Consider the following 24,391-nt stretch of genomic DNA (forward strand, 5'->3'; position numbering starts at 1 on the left):
TGGCAGACGCTGTTCTGTGTTATATTTTAGCAGAGATCATTATTCCCATTTTTACACACGAGCAAATGGAGGCAGGAAAGCCAGTTGTAGAAGAGGGATTCATTTCAGGCCTTCTGGCCCCAAGTGCCTGAGCTTAATCACCAGCGATCTGGACTCCTCAGGCCTCTTGGTTTGGAACGAAACCACCCGCTTCAGTAGGGCGCCCTACAATTGGTTGCCAACAGCCTGCAACTAGCAAACAGGCTAAGCCTCATGCAAGGCAGGAGGAAAAGCCTGGGTTTCAAAATAAGACCCTGATTTGGCCCTGCTAGGCCAGTCCTGGGTCATTTTGTGCCCCCCAACTCCTCTTGCCTAGGCTTTTAGAAAGGAGCTCCTCCCAGCCCCAGGAAGAGCTTCTAAGTGTAGGCTGGGGTCACTGTGGCTCCAGCAGCACCTGGCACCATGGGAGCTGTTAGGACAGCACCAGGATGGGCCTCCTGGGAGGACAGGTCACCTCCTCAGACCAGGAAGGAGAAAGATGGACACACAGGGGAGAGGGCCCGAAAGGCAGGCCTGGCTCCAGGAGTGCGTCTCAGCCCCTTCCCTTCTTCAGCAGGCCCGGCCCTTCTCAGGCGGGCAGGCATAGCCCCACAGCCAAGCTGGCCCAGCATCTATGCGCCCGTCCCGTCCGGACTGCAGACACTTCCAACAATCCCGGCTTTGTGTCAGTCTGTCCCTGAATTTCCAGTTGGCTTTTATCTGTCTCAGCGACTCTGCCCTCCTCTCCTGGCCTGGAGGTGGAGACGGAAGGTTGGCTGGGGGAGAAGGCAGGGGGTTGGGCGAGGCCCGCCCCGCGTGCTCCCCGCGGGGACCCGAGCAGGGACCGAGCTGGAGCGCCTAGGTCGGGAGGCGCGCGGTGCCAGCCGTTTGCGCGGCCGCGCCGCCCGCCTTCCCTGGCGCAGCGAGCGAGCGAGGTCACCATGCGCGCCGCACGCCTGCAGGTAGGCAGTGCCCCTGCGGCGGCAGCAGGCGGTCCTGGAATGTGCGAGGGGCGTGATGACAGCGCCGGGGCCGGTCGCTTTGCGCAACACCTTCCTTATATATAGCCGGGCAGCCGCGGCGTGCTACCTGGTGCCGCCTTGGGTCCCTTACCTGCGGAGGTGAGTATGCCGCCCTGCCGCCAGCTCCTCTTCCAAGCACCTTGACTACTTCTCCTCAATTCTTTTCCACCCCCCTCGACGCCGACCGTTGCAAAAGAGAAAATAATAACAAACCTTCCCGAAGTTTTCAGATTCTTTTCTCATCTTATTGTCCCCGTGGTTGCTTTTGTGACAAGTCCTGTTGCGACACTATTAGTGAAGTGTTACTAACCTGTCAAGCCTGCCTCCTGGCTTTTTGGTTAGGCCACTGACTAGCTTGTGACAGGACCATTGCAGCCGCTCTCTGCCTGACAGCCCCAGGCTCCTGGTACTGCTGGGGGATGCGATGTGTCTGGCCTGACTTCCTTGTGCTACCAGGCTTGTTTGCAGCTACTTATCTGAGGTGACCAAACCTGGACCAGGTGCATTTCCTATCCTTACAGGCCAGCAGCTGGGGGCCTATCCTTCCATTGTCTTGGACAAGCAAAGCCCACAGTTGTCTATTTGGAGAGCAGAAGGTACCAGGCAGGAGGCATTGAGATGTGGGCAGGGTGGTTAGGTTGGGAACTGAGAGCCTTCAGGCCAGAAAGAGGGGGACTTTTGTGACGGAGTTAATTCAGGCTCCCTGAGGCCACAGGTAGCTGGCACTGAAGGGAGGAGAGTTGGGATTTTCTTCCTTGTGGGTTTCTGGGGACAGCTTGTGGATTTCAGTTCTCTTTCTGACCAGGTTCCCCAGGAGGTTTTCATGTTAGCACTGATTGCTCTGGGCCTTGTTTCTCACTCTTTCCCTTCCCCTCCTGTTCTGCCAGCTCTTTAACTTGTCCTTTGTCGGGTATTCTTAGAAAAGTGTCCCTCAACAGCGGCCATTGTTTCCAGTTGTTAAAGACTGACTGACAGAATCTTCTGTCCCATGCTAGCCGATTATGATCTTTTTTCTAGGTTCTGAAATCTTGTAAATGGGTGGCAAGGGGGACATGCTTTGGAAAAGTTTTTGGTTTTGGGTGCTAAACAAATTCCCACCCCACACCTCCCCGAATCGTTCAGCTGTCTCACTGAAGCGAGTCCAAGTCCCCAGGGGCATCAAGGCAAACCTCTGGATTTTTGCTGTGACACACAGGAGACTTGGAACAAACTGGGTTTCAGTACCATTTGCACCCTCATTCCCCCATTGTCCTCAGTCAGCCCCACCTACCCCTGCTGCCTCCACTCTGAGCTGGAGGAACAGGGACAGGACAGGGGCAGCAGCAAGGAGCAGGCAACCATCCCAGGGAATTTTCAGTGAATTACATGCAAATGAACGAAAAGGGCTGCAAAAAAGACTGCAATACTTTATGTTCTATATTTACAGACGTGGCCCTTTTAATCCCAAACAATGCAAGACATTGATACAGTTACAGGTTCATCACACGATTTATTTTGAAATATAAGCATGAGTTGAAAGTGCACGGAGAGAGTATGGTTCGGGAATGGGCTCCAGTGTAGAGGGACAGGACAGACGTCCTATTATAACTGGGCCAGGGCCTTTCACAGAAAGGGAAGCAAAGCTGCTCACGCTGCTCACACCGTGAGGCTGGCCCAGTTGGTCCTTGGCCTCTGTCTCACACCCCCTGTCATCTCACCTCCAGGGCCTTGGAGGGATTGTTTTTCCTTGTGATGGCTAAAGAAAGCTGTAAAGTAGACGTCACCCTGTTAGGAATTTTTGTAGTCTTGGGTCATTCTTAACAAAGCACAAAAGAATTTCTTGGGTGTACTGAGAACACTGGGGCTACATGCCTTTGAATTGTCTCTGAAAGCGTAGTGTTGGCATGGTGATAAGGTTGGTAGTAAAGGAGGAATACTTGAGAAAGTGCTTGTGAGATGGGATGCATTGGTTTGTGCACAGGACTGAGGAGTAGGGCCTGGCACCGTGTGCTGCATGAGCGTGCAGTGACGATGTGGGCCAGACGCTGCCCCACAGGCTGGGGTACATGCAAGCCTGGCCCAGGCTCTGCAGGGTCACTGCCCTGGGCCTCCTCCCTACCTCTTCAGGGGGCCTTGTGGGCAGCTGCTGCCCTGAGCACAGTGGCCCAGAACAGGTACTTGGAGAGGCCTGAACAATGCGAAGTGCAAAGAAAGAATGAGACTCCTTGGCACTGGGTAGCTCAGTGGCTGCAGGAAGTGGAGCAAAGAGGGTCACAGCCAGCTCAGCAGCAGAGACCCGTGGGGGCCAGGGTGGGGCAGATGTGATTAGCTGGGCCTGGGGCCCCATCTTGGATGCCAGCTTCCTCCTGGGCCTTAGGACCATGCCACTGCATAGAGAATCCTGCTGCTGCCAGGTAGCAGGAAGGTGCTGGTGTGTGGCCTTGGGGGAGCAGGGAGGGAGGGAACAGGGGCACCTGGGGACTCGGGTGGGACAAAGGGCTCCAGGGACCCCCTGGAAGCAGGAAGCAGGGTTGGTGTTAGCAGTGACTGGGAATAGTGCCCTCAGATTGGGGCCACATCCTCTCTGCTCAGTGGAGACGCCCACAAGGCTGAGATCTGCTGAGTCCAGGTGTCTGGGCCGCCTGAAGCCATTGCGGATTCACACCCTGTCATTACAGCCGGCCAGTGTTTCTGGTCATCACCCTGACTACTCGGGGGTCACCAGCGGCCCCGCCCACCCTGCCTCTCCCAGAAGCTCCCAGAGCCCTCGCTGAGCCCAGCCTAGACCCCTGTGCCCTGGTGCTTGATGGGGGCTGGAGGGTCACTCCTCCTCCTTTACCCCCTGCCAGGGAGCTCTGTGGGAAAACTCAGGCTCTGGAACCAGCATTCGTGGGTTCGGATCCTGACACCATCCCCAGGCAGCTGAGGGACTTCAGGCAAATTTTATTTCTTGGTGTTTCAGATGTGTTTTCTATTCCAGGAAGAAGAACCCCCATGCTTGCTTAAAGATTTAGTGAAGTTGAGTGCAGTGGTTGGAATCCTAGCTACTGGGAAGCTGAGGCAGGGAGACTGCAAGTTTGAGGCCAGGCAAGCAATTTAGTGAGATCCTATCTCTCAAAATAAAAACCAGGCTGGGGATGCAGCTCAGAGATAAAGTACTGGCCTAGCATGTACAAAGGCTAGGCCCTGTGATCAATCCCCTGGCCTGAAAAAGAAAAAAGGGAAGAAAAGACTAAACCAATCCACCCAGGACACGCCCTCATCACAAGACAAACGTTAGCACCTTTGTCTCACATGCTTTGGGTTCATTTTAATGAACAAATATTTGCCGAGGGTCCTACTGTGCTATGTGCTGGAGAGGATGAGTCCTCTAGGGCAAAGCAGAGCTGACTCTGTTCAGAGCTCCCACACAGGGCCTCTCCACAGCCCCACATGAACATAGTTCTCGGGATGGTACCGGTGCATTTCTGAGATGATGAAACTGAGGCTCGGGAGGGTCAGGCTGTGGCAGAGCGGCTTTGTCCACCCTGTGGCTCTGTCTCCTTGCTGTGTGCCACATACCGTGGTCTCAGCGGAGGTGGCAACTCCAGAGTTCGGGCCCCAGGATGGCTGTCTTTGCTCCCGAGCCCCGCTGGAGACTCTGCAGGCCCATGTGCTCTGGGTCAGTCTGCAAACAGCCAGGAGCACCTGGTGAATGGGGCCTGTGTGCCTGAGCTGAGGAGCAGAGCGGCTGGGTGGCTGCCAGGCGCCCTACATTCCCACTTCCTAGGTGCAGCTGGAGCTGTGGGGGCGGAAGGGTCAGGAGGGAGTGGCCAGGAGTCTGAGCAAGGGCCGGGTCAGATGGCTTTGCTGGGTGTCCCCCCGAGAGGGGGCAGTGGCGAGGTGTGGGGCTTCTGGCTGCCTTGGGTCTGCTAGGGTCTGTTGCCGTGGAGGGGGTGGGGAGAGTACCTGAAGCGGAAGCCTCCAGTGCAGGAAATCATTGCTTCATCAGGGGAGTGTTTCATAACCGATAGTTGGGTTCAGAATAGGGAAAAGAAAGACTTCTGAGAAGGAGAAGCAGGGACATTCAATAGAAATGTGTCTTTGCTTTCTGGTGGCAGTGACTAAATGGTGAGCGAGGTCCTGCAAGTCACAGAGGTAGTGAGGGCAGGGCCACTGGCTCTCTGCTCTTTTCTGGTCTGTTCTCTGCAAATGGGCGGTGATTGTGATATTGGGCCCTGGATGGTTTAGTCCTTTCTTCCCTTTTTTATTGGGCCCTGGATGTTTCTGTATTCACGAGGCACCTTTTTGTCCAGTTGTTAAGGAAAAGGATGCTAAGCAGCCACCGAAAACATAATTTAAACAGCAGGCCAATAATCATCCTCCTTAGACTTTACTGTAGACGGGTGTTTCCCAGTTGCTCCCTCCAGTGCATTTTGCATTGGTGATGAGGGACAGGCCTAGCAGGAAGACTTGGCTGGTTTTTGGTTCTGATCGCCAAGGACCAAGTGAAGTGCATTGTGACCTTCTAGAAGGCAGACATGTGGATAAGAGAGAAAAGCAACCCTGGAGTCTAAGATTCTAAGAGAAAAAACTGGCAGAGAGTTATAATTTTAAAAATTTCCATCAATTTGCCTCCAAGAGCAGAGACCCATGCAGATCTGTAGGTAACATAAGCTTAGAGCTTTGTGTGCGTTTGTGCCCTGCTTTTTAGATTTTTCTCTTTTGGGGATGAGACGGGGTCTCTGCCATCCAGGCTGGCCTCGAGCTCAGATGTAGCCCAGGCTGGTCTCCAACTCAGGATCCTCCTGTCTGTTTCCCAAACACTGGGCTTATAGGCATGAGCTACCACACCCATCTAATCTTCAATAATCCCTCCTAAGTATCCTTGTCCTCATTTTATGTATGGGTAAACTGAGATAGAGAAGGGCCAGGACACAGAGGCAAAGCTGGGACTTTTGAACCAAGGACTTGGGATCTGAAAGTCCAGTTCCTTAACCTCCAGAACAGTGGTGCTCAGCCCCTAAGTGATAAACTGGCAGGGTCTGGAGATATTTCCTATTTGGTTATCAAAGCTGGAGTGTGGGGAGGGTGTCCCCAGAATATCTGCACTGCCAAGAGTAGTAAACAGGCTTCTCCTTGTCAATACTGTGTTGAGTGGATAACATTCTTGCCCCAATTCCGTGGGTAAAATATGTGCTGTGGGGAGATGAGTCATGCTGATGCCAGCTTGTCAATGTGGATGAGGCCCCAGTGTCCCTGATGGGCAAAGCTGGCTTTCTCTGCCCTCTGTGCCCACCCCACTCCTCACTCCTGCTGGCAGCTTTGTAAGGGTTGCTCTTGCCCGCTCTGGGCTCCTTTTGCAATGGTGTGGTCATGACTCCTGTCTTGAGATAATGTATGTCAAGCCCTATCATGGCGCCTGGCAGCTCTTTGGTGCTCATTAAATGGTCATGGTTCCTACTAACCGATTAACCAAAAAGCAAATGTCTCCAGACCCTGCCAGGGGTGCGTTTCACGTGTGGGGAGTCAAGCCAGGCAGGCAGACAGGCTGCTGCTGGGCCCACAGGTCCTTATCCTTGTGTTGATGGGATATGAGGCCATCAGAGAGGACTCAGAAAGTCCAGGCAATGGTGACAGGAGACACCAACAGGAAAGCTTTGTATAGGAGGTGGCTGGGGAAAGGGTGACACATCAGTGAATTTGGATTTGAAGTGAATTTGAAGTGGTGGCTCCTGCACATTTGCCATGGGCCCTGCTGGCCGCAGGGGCCATGGGATGGTAGCTCTGTGCTCCCAGCCCTGAAGCGTCTTCCCCCCTTGCAGACTGTAGGGCCTCTCATCAGAACCAGCTCACTGCTAGGCACTTCCTTCCAGGGCTGGACTCATTGATTGTTGATTCAGTCGCTCCTTCAATTAGGTGTTCGCACACGATGCTCCTCAGGATGGGGCTTCCTGGGCTCCATCAATTTGCCAGGCAGACCTTTGGGCCCTAAGATAAAGTAAAATAGATTGATTTCAGAAAAAGAAGACATCAGACTGACTCAAGTTCTGGGGAACTCTTGGAAAAAATGATCGGGACAAGACAGATATTTGTCTGAGAGCAAATATTCTAGGTTTCCAATTCCCAGAAGTGAAATTACTGGGCCAGAGACAGACAGAAGCCCACCTGCATCCGACCTAGTGCTCATCACACAGCGATGTCTCCAGGACAGCATATTAAACTCGGACATATGTTACTAAAAACAAGGGTGAACTCTTAGTTTTGAATAAGATTTTTAGGCATTTGTACTTCCTTTTCTGTGAATTTTCTGTTCTTTGGATTTCAATAAGGTGCGTCAGAAGACAGGGTGTGTAAGGAGTGGGCAGTCAGGTGTGTTGAGCCCTGTCACCGAGAATGGCTTTGTGGGGAAAGCGGGTTTGAGGACATCTCTGGCAAAGGCTGTGAACAGGGTGGCTCTGATGAGTGGTCATTCAGCCAGGTGGCAGGGCCTGGGGAATAGTAATCGCTATTCATCAGAAACCCGCTCCATGCCAGGCACTGTCCAGACCTTGAATCGCACAGTAATCTCCCCTTACCCTGTGGGGTATGAAGAATTAGCCCATTTTATAGACAGAAAACTGACACTTTCTGCTCAGAGGCCCCCAGTACACACAGACGGGCAAGTTAGAGACACCAGAGGAGGCGGGGCTTCTTATCTAGATGTGAGGCCAGAAGGGGCAAATACTGCAGGACGTGGTCAGGGACAGCTGGGGTTGGGGACAGGGCCCTCCAGCCTCCACTCTGGGAGGTCTGAGCATGCCACCCTTTCCTTCCACCCTCCTGAGAGAGGCTTCTCTTGGGACAATTGGCGACACCTCCCCTGGTGGCTGCGTCTCTAAGCTCTGACTTTCCACCCACAGACCATGGCTCCTTGGCCTAAGTTGGAAAATGCCCAGCCTAACCCTGAGAAATTCACTGAAGGGGGCACAAGTCAGCAGCCCAGCACAGATGCCAAAGGCAAAGACACGGACCAAAGTAAGTGCCACTGGGGTTGGGGGCCCTGTGAGGCCCCCAGGAGACTCCATCAGCATCCTCACGGCCTTTGCTGCTTCTCTGAGCAGATGCCAGTGGGACTTCAGTGGCCAAGATTGAGCTATTGCCCTCCTACTCCACCGTGGCACTGATAGAGGAGCCCCCCACAGTGGAAGACCCCTGGGACCTGCCTGAGCTCCAGGACACTGGCATCAAGTGGTCAGGTAAAGGCCAGGCCCCAGGGCCTTGGGAGGGGCCCTGCCTGGTGTTCACTGATACCCTCTTTGGGTCACTGTCCCTTTTCACTGTTCTGATACCTTGAGAAGCAGGGTCCTGGCTAGGGATGCACCTCAGTAGGAGAGTTAGTGTCCACACGCTGGTGATTGGGAGATCTTGTATTCAGTCAGTGTGCATGAGGCCCGGCCCGTCTCTGGAAGACAGAACACACAGCTCAGACAGCTGGGCTGTGGGCATTGCTTTCCAAGTGTAGGGTGTAAGGTCAGCCAGTGGGCCAGACAGGTAGATAGGCAGGGAGGATGAGGGAAGGGAGGGGGTGAGCATCACTGTAAAAGTTAGTGGAGGAAGCTGTAGCCGAGGCTGAGGCCTTGCTGCAGGCAGAGGCCAAGCCTTCCACACGTCAAGGCTACAGTTGCTACTGAGCAGCCCCATCTAGGAAATACCTGAAGGTGCTTCGCAGGGCCATGGTCTCTGACTCTGCACTCTGCAGGCTGCGCTGTGGTTCAGCCAAGCATGGCGCCTGTCTGCCCGTCTGCCCTGAACCCCTCCTCCCAAGTGTACATCTCTTTGAGTGGGTTCCATGGAATGGGCCGCAGTGGCAGCTCCACTGAACATGGCAGTGATTGATGGACGTGTTCCATCTCCAGGGCGGCTTGGCCCGGAGGGGAGGCGGGGGGTGCTGTGAGCTCGCTGCAGGAATTTCCCGAAATGTCAGTCACATTCTCCGACAACGTTGTGGCCTCCCCATTTCCCGGCAGAGAGAGACACCAAGGGGAAGATTCTCTGCATCTTCAAGGGGATTGGGAAGCTCATCTTGCTCCTGGGATTCCTCTACTTTTTCGTGTGCTCCCTGGATGTCCTCAGCAGTGCCTTCCAGCTGGTTGGAGGTAGGGACACTGGATCTGGGGCCGGGGTGCGGGTGCTGTGGTCCACGTAGGATCAGACAGTCACAGCAAGTCAACTCCTTTCGAGCTGCAGCCCTCTGAGTCAGGACAGGAGTCTACTTCCAATCACCTTGTGCTGTCCACGCCCTGCATTGTATAGAGGAGAACACCAAGGCCTGAAGCTGAGCTGTGGCTTGGCTCAGTGACCCTAGGTCAGAGGCCGGGGCTGGAGCCAATCCCCAGCTATCAGCCTCCTGCCTTTGTTCACAAGCCCCAGGCAGGAAGCTGTCTGACCTCCAGACTTGATCAGAGGGGTCCCTGCTGTCTCTCGACTTCTCTGCTCCGAGATGATTATTGATGGAGAAAGAAGGTTCCCTTAAACCAAAACGAGTAGGAAAGATCAAAGCCAGGTCCAGCCTGTGCCCCCAGTGTACACCTCCCAGGGCTGAGTGGCCACGCAGCATGGAAGGACCCAGGAGCGAGGTCACCATGTGTGCTCTGCTACCTTTGGACTCCCTAGGCACACCCGGCCTGCCTCCCGGGGCCCCATCAAACACCCCCTCCCATCTAGAGCAGAGGGCTGGGCCCAGATCCTGAGGCAGCCCCAAGACTCAGCCCGGGTGAGCTGGGTGGGATTCTTCCCCGCACCCCATCAGGGTGTCATGATCTAGAGGACTCCGCAGGGGGCACTCCTGGGGGAGTGTGAGGGCCGCTGATTTCCTGCTGTTGCTTCTGTTTGCCTGGATCCATGGGAGCAGAGAAGGGCTCACCCCCCGCCCCCACCATGGCACCTCCAACATCAGTGGCAGGCTAGGGCTAAGGCTGGAGGGAACTCTTCAGCATGGGAGCACATCTCCGAGGCAGAGGAGTTGGGCATCAGGAGACCCACCTGGCCTGGAGTGGAGTTGAGCAGCTCACATTCCTTCCTGGGAGGAGCAGCTTAAGGGTGGGAGGCTGCAGGGTGAAGGGACATGAGGAGCAAGGGCGAGTGGGAGGCTGGGAGCCAGGTCAGGCAGAGCAGAGGCACAGGAGGAAGCCTGCAGGGCTCCCACCTATCAGGGCAGTGCAGGGAGAAGCTGATTCCATGGACCCCGGCACAGCTGGAGGCTGGGCACCGGCTGCTCAGCCAGCCTGGGGAGACCTGTGTTTGGTGTCATCCAACTGCCCCTTGACGCATAGATGTTGGCTTGCCTTTCAGGAAAGATGGCTGGGCAGTTTTTCAGCAACAACTCTATTTTGTCCAACCCCGTGGCGGGGCTGATGATCGGCGTGCTGGTGACCGTCATGGTGCAGAGCTCCAGCACCTCCTCGTCCATCGTCGTGAGCATGGTGGCCTCCTCATGTGAGTCTGGGCATCATGGGCACATGTGCCCCCGGCCACCCTGTCCACCTGGGGGCCTCAACCTTACTCCAACACTCCCGTCCTGTCCAACCACCACACAGTGTGTTCCTCCCTCCATCCCAGCGGCCTCCTGTTTCTGATTGGATGGCCGAGCCTGAAAATGATTCCCACTCTACAACTCTGCTCTGGAGTCTCCAGAGCTATAGTGTCCAGTCCGACAGCTACCAACCATGTGGCTATCAAATCTCATTTTCACTTTGATAAGTTTGAAATGTAAAAATCAATCCTTCGGTTGCACCAGCTACATCTCAAGGGCCGAATAGCCACGTGTGGCTGGCACTTACCATACTGCCCTGTACCCATGGAATAGTCCCATCAGTGTAGCAAGTTTCCTCGGACAAGGCCACTCTGAGAGCCAACCACAGAGATACCTGACCGCATCCCCCGTGGTTTCAGATAGCTGGGTTGGGGAGATGTCATTCCAAACTTGTACCTGCCTGTTGCTTGTTCTGAGTAATTAGGGATGGACCTTGGGGTGAAAGGAAAGGTCAGCATGAACAGATTTCATCTTTAACCAAGTTTTAGTCAATAAACTGAAATTTTTCTGAGGCAGGTTAGAAAAAGATTAGTTCTTCAAAACATGTTACTTTCCTTCTCACTCTGATATTGGAGATTGAACCCAGGGCTTTTACGCTGAGCTACCTATGTCTCCAGACCTTTTAAAAATATTTTTTATTTTGAGATGGGGTCTTGCTAAGTTGCCCAGGCTGGACTTCTGTTCCTCCTGCCTCAGCCTGCTGGATTATAGCCCCGACCACCATGCCTGGCTAAAGCATGTTACTTTCACATGTCAGAAAATTGTGGCAACCTGGTGATTTTGTCAGCAAAAGAAATGATCCTGCCAGGAATTTGTCTTACAAATATCCAAGTGTTAGATGTCTGGCAAGTGGATGATGGCCCCTTAGATGCAAAGACTAAGTGCTGCTGTGTTCTATGGACTCTCAAGTACCTGTGATCCGTGACCCTTCAGACTCATTCACCTGTGTACTCGTGGCTGGTTCCTTGTCTCCTACAATTGGCCTCTGTAGTAGAGAAGAGGGGACTACTACCGAAAGTCATTTTTTAGTGTTAGAAAGCCATTTAAAGCCGGGGTCCATAGGAGGGCTTCAGGGGGTCCATGGGTTCCCCAAAATTGTGTGCAGGATTTGGGGGTGGCACACACACAGAACTCCAAGGTGACCTGCCTTGGCTGTCCTCAGCTATGCGGTGAAGTGCATGACCCCCAAGAGGTTAGGAACTGGAGCATTAGGGCATCTGCAGCAGGAATGAGCTGGGCCTGCCTGGCCCATGTCAGAACCTGCTTTGCTAAGCTCGCTAATGGCTCTTCCCCCTCCAGTGCTGACCGTGCGGGCTGCCGTGCCTATCATCATGGGGGCCAACATCGGGACCTCCATCACCAACACCATTGTGGCGCTCATGCAGGCGGGGGACCGGAATGAATTCAGAAGGTAGGAGGCTCGGGGCCAGCCCTGGGCATCAGTGGCTCTGTTGTTTGAATCATGGCCAGGCTCATTCCTGGAGCTCCTGGAAGTGGCCACAGGGGAGAGCAGCTGAGGTTGGGAATCACATACTTTCCAGTTGATGGAACTCCACTCCCTGGTCTGCACCACCAGGATAATAACAGCATTTCCCACCCCCGTGTTATCTTAGGGATTAAACATAGTCACACACCAAGTGTCTGGCAAATGCCTGGCACCTAGACAGGGCTCACTAACCATGAGCTCTAGCTGGAAACTCAGCTGCTGGGTGGTGGGGTTGAAACAAAGCCAGGAAGGGTAGGGTTTACCATCTTGCCTAGTCATAAATAATTATAACTTCAGAAAATTTCTATATATATATTTGGATCACCTTGGCCTGTTCCACTTTTTTTTTTCTTTACTTGTACTTCAATAAAAGGCAAAATGTAATTTTGAGGGGATCTGAAGATAGAGCTGGTTGAATATAAATAAGCAAGGGGAACCCTTTTCTTCCAAAAAGGTGAAAATTAAATGCATCTCAGGCTTCTCTCCTAACTGGTGATGGATTTTTACCAGAGTTTATAAAAACACGCGGAAGCAGCCAGGGATTTAGCTCAGTGGTTCTGGCACCTGTCTTGCAAGTGCAAGGTGTCCTGAGTTCAATTCCCTGGTACCAAACAAACAAACAAAACAAAACAAAAAAATGCAGAAAGAAGCAATCCTCAGGTTGTCTATGATGTGATCTTGGTGTGGTCAGGCTGCTGGCATTCCAACAGACTGGTGGGGAGACGTCACCCCGGTCTGCTGGTGAGTGTGCAGTTGGGAGATATCATGGCAGCTGGTCGTTTGTCCTGAGCCACTCCCCTGGTTCCTGATGAAATTCCCTGATGGCCATAATAATACACATTAAATGGGCGTTTTCTAATTTGAACTCATGAAGCCAAGCAGGCTTTTCCATGCCTCACTGTATTCATGCTGAAATTAAAGGAGGCCAGGTGACTTCACTGGGAGATGTAGCTGGGATGCTGTTTTTTTGTTTGAGATTTGGGGTACTTTACACTGATACACTGTTTGCCTCCAGGTAACCTGAGAGACATAGATTTAAGATCTATGGAGGTACCTGCTTATAGGAATACAATTGACTCCCCGTTTGGGATATTTCAATATGCTTCAACATTGTTCAATAATTCCTTGGGATATATATCATAATGGCTTAGATTATTTCCTTGGATTCCTAGGATAATAATTACTGTCTTAAACATTTATAAGGTTTTTAAAATATTTTCTCAAACTACTATGAAATATTTGAAATATTTTAATCACTATATACATCAGGAGTGTACGAAAGTGTCTTAGATCATCCTCTCCAGGAAGAATAAGAATGCTTTAAAAATATTAGCCAATGTGATGAAAATAGGTGCAATATCTAACAGGTGAAAATCTGCACTTGCAAATAAACTTACTACTCCTGAAGCTAAGCATTTTCCCACGTAATGGTTGCTTCTTCTATCTGTTCATCTCCCACATTCCATATGATTTGGGGTGCCTTCTGACCTCCAGATGTTCTTTAAAGGAAAATGTAACCTGCAGACAGGATGGAATTCAGAGAGTCTTTGAAGTTGTGAACAGATGCAAAGGGTAGCAAATAGCAGCCTTGTTTCCTATGGAGACTTCATATGCTTCACCAGACTCTCAGAATTTTTTTAAAGGTTAAGAATTCATTTAGGTAGAGCGCTTTGGTTACCTGCCTCCTGATCTCCACCTTTCCAAGAGAAAGGTGTATGAGATTCAGAATCCATGTTGATGCAGATTTTGTGAACAAGGCTGTTAAATACTCCAACCTGACCTTGCCGGTTGGCCCTCACCTGACTCACCTGCCCGATGGAAATATTAACGTCGAGCACTTGCAGGGTTGCTGTGAGGGTGGAGAGAGGAACGTACACCCACGTGTACACAGATGGGTGGCAACAAAGAGACTAATGCCAACTCACCGACTGACCTGGCTGTGGGTTTCTCTCCCATAGAGCTTTTGCAGGGGCCACTGTCCATGACTTCTTCAACTGGCTGTCGGTCTTGGTGCTACTGCCCTTGGAGGCCATCACCCACTACCTGGAGAGGCTGACCGGGCTCATGGTGAAAACCTTGAACTTCCAGAACGGAGAAGATGCCCCAGCCCTTCTGAAAGTCATCACAGACCCCTTCACAAAGCTCATTGTCCAGGTGACCATTCCCCAGCCTCCTCCAGCCCCACCCCTGAGCCTATGCACACAGAGGGCGCCGTGAACACTGGGGGTTGCCTCTGGAGCAGGAGTGAAGGCAGCCAGCCCTTCAAGGACACTTTCTGTGTGCTACTGGGGATCCAAGCCAGAGCCTCCCACATGCTAGGCAAGTGCTCTTCCACTTAGCCACAGCCCCAGCCCACAGACACTCGATAGTGCAATTCACGTTCAGTATTTCTTAACATCAAGAGGTGTCATCTTTTACTGTCCCCTGCGTGGGCTCCCTGATACAGTATTCCTCCAATCCTAGCCAGAGAAGGGTACTGCCTTTCCCCAGGGCCCACCTTGCCTCTCTGGTCTCTCATGGCTGACTATATTGAAATGGAAGAAGGCATTGTGGATGTTTCTGTGGGGAGAAAAGGCTAGCTGGGACCTTGACCTTTTGCTCATACCTTCTGGTTTCCTGTCTTCTGGTAAGCCATGAGTAGCTACAGCCTGCTTCCCAGAGACCAAAGCCTTTGTTCGTCCAAACATTTCATCCCTGTGTGGAGCACCTGCTCAGGTCTGGCACTGTCTGGCGCTGCTCCCTGAAGGGTCCCAGATGATGCCTACAGGGGCTCATGGTTAAGTTCATCTTCCCAGAGACCCTTTAGCAGCAACCACCTACTGACATTTCTGTCCTGAGAACGTACTGACTATCTTCATTGCCTTCCTCAGCTGGACAAAAAACTTATCAACCAGATTGCAATGAGTGACCCAGAAGCCCAAAACAAGAGCCTGATCAAGATTTGGTGCAAGTCCATTACCTATGTGGTAAGTTTCCAAGAAATGCTGCTTGGCAGGTGAATCTTGAAATGTAAACCCTAAGTCTTTGACTCATGGTGGAAAAGAGAAGGTCAGGGGGAAGAAAAAGTGGAGGCTCCCAGAAAATCAAAACTGGACTGCGAGAGTCTTTTTGGAAACAAGTCCTTGAGGGCGGGCTGGGCTTAGGCAGTAGGACCATGCCATGCTGCAGCTATGTTATTCCTGGTCTCTTGCTACTTTTGTGTCTCCCGAAAAAGGCAGATCCCTGGCTGCTTGTTTGCCCATTTTTAAGGGTCCCTGGGATCCATGCATCACACCATACAGGTGCTGGCAGTAGGTGGCATCTTGCACTTTCCAGACTCTTCTAGAATGTTCCCTCTCAGGAAGTGCGCAGTTTTCTGCCCTCCCACATGAGAAACTGACCCAGCCTGCTGTGTTGGAGGAAGATATGGCTCATCTGTACCTCCAGGGTGTATATGTCCTTTGTTTTTTTGGGGGTGCTAAATGCTTGAGACTAAAGCACAAAAACTAGGTGTTTCTAAATGGTGGTGGCTGATTTCATTTGTCTCAGCTGTTCCAAGAGCACTATCCATCCATAAAGATGAATAATAAGTCCAGAGAGGGAAGGAGGGTTAGGGACACAGCCACCGCATATGCCAGTGTCTCCTCTGCCCCCTGCCCCGCCTGCTTTCCCCGCTACCAGTCAGTGTTGTGGACACTTCCTGTATTTGTCATTTAGACACAGCAAAATGTCACTGTCCCCTCATCTGAGAACTGCACCTCCTCTTCATTCTGTTGGACGGATGGTGCCTTGACCTGGACCTTGCAGAATGTGACCCAGCAGGAGAACATTGCTAAGTGTGAGTGGAACACATTGTGCTGGCCACTGAGATGGGCCATCTTGGGACACAAGGCGGGCTTCTTAGCTGTGTGGAACCCGGTAAGGGAAGGAAAGAAGGCCCCAAGAGGCATTGAACACCCAGCCGAGCCCAGGCATGGAGCAATGTGCTGCCATGGTGGAGGAAGGCAAGGTGACAGGCACAGGGTCCCATGGGAAGTGGCAGAATTGGAATTTGAACTTAGTCCTCTACCACGGTAGTCCACCTGATTCCAGGAGTTCCCTCCATGTCACCGACTCTGGGGAGATGACAGCCAGTTGGGAGGATGATGTGAGGTCCATAAACGTTTTTTTCCATGGGTCTCTTCTATCTATGCAGCAGGTCCCATGCAGGGCACAGGTTGTAACACTGACAAGGCAGGAGCTCTGATTCTTCATCTCTTCTCTGTCTCCTTTTCGCAGTGCTAGGGACTGAACTTAGAGGCCCACATATGCTAGGCAAGCACTCTACCACTGAGCTACATCCCCATCTCTGCTTTATTTTACTTTGAGAGAGGGTCTCACTAAGTTGGCTAGGCAGGCCTCAACCTTGGTGATCCTCCTGCCTCAGCCTCCCAAGTAGTTAGATTTATAGGTGTGAGCCACTGTACCCAGCTACTCTGACTCTTTTAAGAAGCTGCCATGTCACCCCTGGAATCTTTTCCAACTCACATATCCTTACTTAGTTTATCTAATTATTCCTTATACACCCTCTTCCCTCATACACCCTTCTACATATCTCTGCTTCTCCCCTGGCCCTGCCGACGACAGTTACTCTGAGCAGACAGTTACTCTGAGCAGCATACCTTGATAACACTGGGTGCATTTCCCCCCTACACACACACACACATACACACACACACACACACACACACACACACACGCTCTAATATTGTAAGGGCTGTACATCCATAGATCAAACCATGCTTTTCTGGAATTACCATGGGGACATATTAAGATGTTGAAAACGAGGCTTACAATTGGCAACAGCTCCAGAGCTTGGGTGGCTATGAAAAGCAGCATGGGTTTCAGAGGTAAACAAAGTGGGCTGGATGTCCAATGTACTGTGATGTGAGGAGGGCCAACTGGCCACAGACATGCTCCTCCCAGGGCTACACTTAGCTGCAAAGGAGGCTGCTGGGAAGGCCGACTTCATTACGAGCTGCTGTGTGTCCAGTTACTGATTGAGATCCTGTCCCTATGAGAAGAATGTTGGGGGGAATCTGCAGTTCTGTTTGCTCCCTGTCCTAAGTGGGCTGTCCATGTCTCTTCAGGCAAGCATATCTTTGTGAATGCCCAGCTCCCAGACCTTGCTGTGGGCATCATTCTGCTCATCATCTCCCTGCTGGTCCTCTGCGGCTGTCTGATCATGATCGTCAAGCTCCTGGGCTCTGTGCTCAAGGGCCAGGTGGCTACCATCATCAAGAAGACCATCAACACCGGTAGGTGCCCTCCGCCCACTTTGGCCTGCTTAGGAATGGTGCCCTATGGCCACCCCAAGGGATCCTTTGATTTCCATCTTGCAATGGGTGCCTCCTGGAGTTTCTTTCTTGGATCTGCTAAGCTGCAGAAGTTAAGATGCCACTGTCCTAGGAATTCTTCTCTGTCCTGGGTGCATCTGGGGAGCAGACACAAGCTTCCTTTGAAGGTCAGCAAGGCCCAGAGAAGGAGCCAGCTCACACTCAGGGGGGCATGAGTAGAGCCTTCCATCCTGGCAGGTTTTCTATATTCCAAAGGCTTTCCTGGGTCTATCAGGAGCCCTCAGGTGATGGGCAAAGGGTGACATGCATCCCCCCTCAGCACCAGTTACCTTTTGTCTCAGAAGTAAATGTGGTTCCGGATAAATACACCAGCCTCCTGAGGCAGCCAATGAGGCTCCTGTCCAAGAGGAGGTCTCACCCAGTAAGGGCTCCTGGCCAATGAGAGCTTACGGAGCAATGACGTCACCCCTGAAATTCACTGAAATGCAGCCAAGAACACCTGCGCCCCCAGGCTGTCCCAAGACTGAACTGAGTGACTGTGGACACTGGCCAGGCACACAGGGCCTAATCCAGTGGTGCAGATGCGGTGAGGGCAGGTTCACGATGTTGTTCCAAGCCGCTGCATTTTCTCAATGCTTTGTTAGGTGGAGACAGAGGTACAAAGTGCCTGGGGAACCAGCACAGGAAGGAAGTGGGGTCTAAGTGCCCTGTGCACTTTGTGGTGGAGGGTAGTAGGTCCACATACAGCCACAACCTCATCTTCCAGCCCAGCCCTGCCTACCGGGGACCTAAGGAGGTGCAAACTGGGCTCCCAGCTCCTGCCTTCTGTGAAACGCCCTGCTCCCTCTGTCTTGCAGACTTCCCCTTCCCCTTTTCCTGGGTGACTGGTTACCTGGCCATCCTTGTGGGGGCCGGCATGACCTTCATCGTGCAGAGCAGCTCCGTGTTCACGTCTGCCTTGACCCCGCTGATTGGTGAGTTTCTGCACGGCTTCTTGGGCCACCACTGCTGTTTCCTGTCATCCTCGGGCCAATGCCATGTGCTTCATGGTCCCCTCCACCCCCAGGTATCGGCGTGATAACCATCGAGAGGGCATATCCACTCACGCTGGGATCCAACATCGGCACCACCACCACCGCCATCATGGCTGCCTTGGCCAGCCCAGGCAACACCTTGATGAGCTCACTCCAGGTCAGGACTCACTGCTGGGGCCGCGGTCAGGGCCAGGGCCGGGGGGTGGGATGCAGCCCCATCCATGGCCTTGCAAACTGGCTTCTAACAAGGCCAGGTTTTCTGTTAAGTCCAAAAGATGGGACTGAGATGTCCTGGGAAAACCACAGGGAGATGGAATTGAGTAGCTCAGTGTGAGAACAGCCAAAGCTATCTGGACCTTAGAATGGTAGCAAGACTCCTGTCCCTGGTGGTCACTTAAAGGCAGGGGCCTCCTAATAGAGAACTGCAAAGAGTGGGCAGGAAGCCTGGACACCATCGTCCACCTCCTCTTGGGAAACTGCTGGGGTATGGCCTGAGGTGGTTAGAGAAACGGGGCCTGGCATTACAAGGTGAAGCAGGGTTCCTGCCTGGCGTGGATCAGCCACGTTGTCGTCCAGGAAAGACTTTGGGGATTTAAAGCTGTTTACACACTCATCGACCTTCACTGGGTGACCGAAGCCCCTTAGCATCAGTTTCCTTATCTGGAATATGGAGAATATGACTCCTATCTTATTAGGATTAGGAAAGCCAGAAATATATATTATATAATTGGAGCTGCATATGCAGTTTAAAATGTTTTAGCAGTACATTTTTAAAAAGGAAATAGAAACAGGGAAGTTCATTTTAATAATGTATTTGATTCAATCCCTTATCATTTTTGTACTGGTGAGATATATAACGTTATTTCAATGGGCTGAGCTGTTGAAGTCCCGTTCCTGGATTTTACCCTTGGGGTCCATCACCCTACCCCAGCCCCAGGCACCGGTGGCTACAGTGGCTACTGTACCGGACAAGGGTGACCCAAAGCTCCTCGCATGGTGCCTCGTGGCACCCGTGAGAAAGTGGCTAAGTGTCTGGGTTGGCTCCTGTCTCTCTACCTCCCACTTGTGTGACTGGCAAAGTAGCAGAACCTCATGGGAAGTAACCCTGGTTGGTGTTTCTGGGGGTGTTGTTTTGAGGATTGAGATAAACCATGTAAAAGTCACCCCACATGTGGCAAACACTACCCGTCACTGCTGCTGTAACCGCCTACCTTTCTCCCAGCCTTAGAACAGCCACTGAGCAGATGGCCAGTGCTGCTCTGAGCCTTCATTTCTGCCCATCAACTCATTTTGGGGGGCCGTACTGAGGATCGAACCCTGGGGCTTCACGCTGAGGATATGTCCTTTGTCCTTTTTCATTTTTTAAATTTTGAAATGGCATCTTGCTATTGCTAAGTTACCCAGGCTGGCCTCCAACTTGTCATCTTCTTCCCTCAGCTTCCCAGAATGCTGGGATTGCAGGCGAGTGCCATTTGGCCCACCTTGGCTATCAACTCGAAGCTCAGCTGGAGGCAGTGGGCCCCGGGGACAGGGAAGAAGGGGCAAGCTCACTGTTAGATGGATTCAGGCCCTGGAAGCTGACTGTGATCCAGTCCCCTTTGCTGGCCTCATCCTCCCCCCAACACACAAGCACAGTAGGTTTTCAGAGAGCAAGCTCTAGACCAGGAACCTAACTTCCTCCTCCCTGACCCCTAACCTGTCCAACCTGTGTGACTTCCTGTGTTTCAGATCGCCCTGTGCCACTTTTTCTTCAACATATCTGGCATCTTGCTGTGGTACCCGATCCCATTTACCCGCCTGCCCATCCGCCTTGCCAAGGGCCTGGGCAACATCTCCTCAAAGTACCGCTGGTTCGCCATCGTCTACCTCATCTTCTTATTCTTCCTGACCCCGCTGGCGGTGTTTGGCCTCTCGCTGGCCGGCTGGCCGGTGCTGGTGGGTGTAGGGGTGCCCATCGCTTTGCTGCTGCTCCTGGTGCTGTGCCTGCGGCTGCTGCAGTCCCGCTGCCCGGGAGTCCTGCCTCAGAAGCTGCGCTCCTGGAGCTTCCTGCCCTCGTGGCTGCACTCGCTGGAGCCCTGGGACCGTGTCATCTCCCTGCTCACCAGCTGCTGCCAGCGGCGCTGCTGCTGCTGCTGCCGCATGTGCTGCCGCGTGTGCTGCCTCATGTGTGGCTGCACCAAGTGCTGCCACTGCAGCAAATGCTGTGAGGACCTGGAGGAGAAGGAGGAGCCAGAGGTTCCCATCAAGGGGCCCGAGGTCTTCAGCATAGCCATGAGCCAGGATGTCCGGGGTGAGGGCAAGGCCCACCCCGATGCCCTGGATACAAAGAGCACCTTCACCATCACAGCCTTCTAGCGGCAGCCTGAGGCTGTGGACCCCGGGGTCCAGGGCTCCACCCTTCTGCTTCTGCAGCCTTCCACTGCCTCATAGCAATGTGTTCCCTGTCAGGAAACAGTCACATGTGTGTCCCAGCTCTTCCCCTGACAGGGCCACACAGGGAGAGTTAGAGTGTGACCCGGCCACTCGCATGCACAGCTGCAATAGCACCAGTTTCTAGGCCCCCCAGCCCAGCCTTCCAATTGGGGAGTCCCGCGGAGCGATCGGGGAAGGCTTCCAGTGAGGCATCTGTCGGAAGTGTGGGCCCCTGCACATCCCAGATGCCTTCCCTGCGTCGTCCAGAGCCCCTGTTCTGCTCATACCTCGGCTCCCACCCTCAACTCCTCCCCGGCAAGGGAACTTCAGCCTTATCTAGGAAACCGGCGGATGCAGCTGTGCCCCAAGACCCTGTCCCCCCAGCATCCTCTCCATCCTACCAGGTTGGGGCACCAAACCGAACCCTCCCTGACCCCCCCATGTAGATACCAACCCCCAAACAGCTATTTATAGTCATGCACCTGTACAGCATTTTTCATAAGTTATGTGGTGAATAGTCTGGTTTTGTTTTTTAGTGTCTCATTTGGAAATGAGGCAGGGCTCTTCTATGAAATGTAAAGACACAATGAGGACCTTTGTATATTTTGGGATATGGCCTTTTAAGCACACCTCCAGGCCATGCCACCCCACTCAGTGTACATATGTAAGTAAAACCCGGGCAGTGGCTGTGGCCATCTTTGCACTCTTGATTTTTTTAAAACTAGGATCCTTGTACCTGCATTGATTGTATTTTTTTTTATACCGGTTGTGGGAAATAAAAGGGATAATCAAATCCAAAGGAGTATGCTGCCTTCAATCACAGGGAAATAGGGGCTTCCTTGGAATTATTTGCTAACAAATGTGAGACCTCTTCCTCACTGAACCTTACTACTTGCTACCAGGGTTAGCCACGAAATCTGTGGGGTCCCTTCTTCAAAAACCCAGAGGGAAAATACAACAATGGGCACTAACACAGCTTTCCCGGTGTCTGTTGGTTGGCCATGGAGATTTGCTATGGAGGGGTGTGCTAAGCAAAACATTAAAATTTAAGGTATTGATATAAAAGTTATAGTTCATCTTCATATTGTGCAATCCCAGATTTAAACACAACCATAAATGCAAACCTTTTAGCTCAAAGGAGAATCCTCGAGTTCACCTAACTCATGGTTTGTAGCTCAGACACCCATTTTGTTCCTAGCAGAGCAGAAAGAACTGTAACCAGCTCCACTGTGGATTTCTCTTTGCACGCTCTCCCAACACCACCTTCCCGATGAGTCAGGAAGCGCCGAGGAGAGGCAGCGAGGGGCCACTCTAGGCCTTCTGCATCCTCCCTTGTGACCCACCTGGTTGGCTGCAGGGAGAAAGCATATGGCAGGGTCCTTAGTCAAATGTGTTTCTCAGAATGCCAGTGGCTGTGTCAAAGCAGATCTGGTTTAAATGGAACGCAGATGGCACCATTGGTGCCCTGCCCACCTGGGCCAGTCAAGGTAATGAAGTGTTAAGAAAAAATTGATCTGCGATAAGAAAACATGCACAGGCAAGGAAGCTAGCAGCACCTTCTCAGGGCAGCTGAAGTCCACGCTCAGGGTGGAGTTGACACAGTAGAAGGATGATAAATTTGCACTTTGGTCTCTTGAAAACCTGGATTCCACTCCAGGCTGTGTCATTTATTTTCTGTGTCAATTCCCTCATCTGGAATATGGGGCAGTGACTCAACTCACTGTGATTATTAAAATGAAGTACCACTGTGATTATTAAAATGAAGTACCGTGGGCCCTGAGTGTTCTGGGGGAGGGGAAACTGTTTCTAGTACAGTCATGCCCTGCTCCTGGCTGCAGATAACACCTGTAATCTTCACACTCTGGAAGGTCACAAGCAACTTGGAGAGATCCTGTCTCAAAAAAAGGGCTAAGGCTGCAGTTCAGTGTGAAGGCAGAGTTCAATCCTCAGTACTGCAAAAAACCACAGAAGCAAACAAAAATAGCAGATACCAAATCTAAGATTCTCAAATCTCATATAAAATAGAATATTTGTGTAAGACCTGCACACATCCCAGGACAAGAAAAATGGGTACATGTTCAGTGTAGAGGCAATTTAAAAAGATATTTTGATCTGCGGACATGGCAGGCATGGTGTGAGCATAGAGCCCTGGGTGTATGCTGAATATTTAGCCCCGTTGGGTTACTGGAAGTGCTCGGCAGTGTGCCCCCTGCAGCTCCTAGTACAGTGGCTTCCTACTTTGTTTGCAGAGTGAAAGGTGAAGTCAGGGCTGCTGTGAACCAGGGAACACACCAGAACTGGCCCAAGGTTTAGGGTTAGATGGGCTGGACAAGTGCCCTGCAACTCGGGTCAGATGGATATGGGGAGCACTGCGTGTTTTGAGGACCTCTGGTACCCAGGCCCAGCCACAGTGGAGGCAGGCGATGCTGTTTTCTGTGTTCACATGCCTTTTGTCAAGGTTGAAAGTTAACTCTGTAGTTGACAACACACAACACTGTCGCTTCCCTATCCCCCAGCCTGGCTCCCCAGGGCAACCCTTTCCCCCTGGGTGCCTTGTGCCCACATCAGAGGTGCACAGTGCCCTTTTCCCTACCACCCACTGCTCTGGCTTCTGCAACCAGGCTTCCCTCTGGCCGCATCCCCACCACGGCCGCCTGCTGCCCTTCTCCAAGCCTGTCCATCTTTGCACTGTCACCGCTGCGTAAATATGAGTGACTTGAGACTGAACAGGCACCAACACTGTTTTCTTCCTCTGATTGTCTTTATCAGTGCTGTTGTGTACTCATTTTTCTCCAAATGCTCATAAATAGAACTTTTCTTTCTTTTTCTTCTCTTTCTCCCCCCTTTTCTTTCTTTTCCTTCCTTCCTTCTTTTCTCTTTCTTTTGTGCTTGCCGTCCTTTTCTTTCTTCTTTTCTTCTTTCTTTTTTTCTCTCTCCTTCTGCTCTGCCTTGTGTCCAGATGTCCCCCCAAAGCCTCATGCAGTCATAGGTGGGGCTTTTTGGAGGTAGCTGAATCTAGAGTGTGTGATGCTGAGATTGATTCATGGTGCAGTACTAGAATCAAGGGCCCTGGGATTAAGGGTGTGGGTACTACCCTCCCTAGGCAGCCTGGAGAAGGTAAAAGGGACAGAAAGAGCTTGGTTAACCCTTGTTGCTTTGCTACCTTCTGCCCACCATGAACTGTTTCTCATCTGTGATGCCTGTCTGCCATCCACTCTGCCTTGGAGCCAGCCGATTATGGACTGAAACCTCTACACACTGTGAGCTAAATAAAACTTCCCTCCTTTAACTTTGGACATCAGGTATTTTGTCTCAGCAACAAGAAAAGTAACTAAGACACCTTCTTTCCTCCATTTTCTTTCTTTCTCTCTCTCTCTCTCTCTCTTTTCTCTCTCTCTCTCTCTCTCTCTCTCTCTCTCTCTCTTCCTTCCTTCCTCCCTTCCTCCCTTCATTCTTTCCTTTCCTTCTTTCCTTTATCCCTCTTTTTCTCCTTTATCCTCTTGTCCCATTATGGTCTGGTGGTTCCGCCAGCCTTTTGAAAATCAATCATTCTGAGCTGTGCACTCTTCTAG

At 52.0% G+C, this 24,391-nt stretch overlaps 1 protein-coding gene across 1 annotated transcript; it reads left to right on the top strand.

Annotated features, from left to right (window-relative positions):
- Nucleotides 1–857: 857 nt before the first annotated feature.
- Nucleotides 858–21,615, top strand: Slc34a2 (solute carrier family 34 member 2). The gene is made up of 13 exons (XM_004847191.4): nucleotides 858–1,139; nucleotides 7,901–8,015; nucleotides 8,102–8,236; nucleotides 9,008–9,136; nucleotides 10,332–10,475; nucleotides 11,872–11,983; nucleotides 14,017–14,212; nucleotides 14,929–15,024; nucleotides 15,755–15,875; nucleotides 17,167–17,334; nucleotides 18,231–18,347; nucleotides 18,440–18,564; nucleotides 20,136–21,615. Exons 2-13 carry the CDS (start codon nucleotides 7,904–7,906, stop codon nucleotides 20,760–20,762), a joined length of 2,082 nt encoding a protein of 693 aa, XP_004847248.1. The 5' UTR covers nucleotides 858–1,139; nucleotides 7,901–7,903; the 3' UTR covers nucleotides 20,763–21,615.
- Nucleotides 21,616–24,391: the final 2,776 nt, after the last annotated feature.

Source organism: Heterocephalus glaber, unplaced genomic scaffold (genome assembly GCF_053883595.1).
Source record: "Heterocephalus glaber isolate CG9 unplaced genomic scaffold, H.glaber_assembly_v1.0 deba00001509, whole genome shotgun sequence".
Taxonomy (NCBI): domain Eukaryota; kingdom Metazoa; phylum Chordata; class Mammalia; order Rodentia; family Bathyergidae; genus Heterocephalus; species Heterocephalus glaber.

Coding starts and splice junctions, on each gene's coding strand:
- Slc34a2 (XM_004847191.4), top strand. CDS start 7,904: ATGGCTCCTTGGCCTAAGTTGGAAAATGCCCAGCCTAACCCTGAGAAA. Junction 14,213..14,928: donor TCACAAAGCTCATTGTCCAG/GTGACCATTCCC, acceptor TGCCTTCCTCAG/CTGGACAAAAAACTTATCAA. Junction 17,335..18,230: donor CAAGAAGACCATCAACACCG/GTAGGTGCCCTC, acceptor TCTGTCTTGCAG/ACTTCCCCTTCCCCTTTTCC.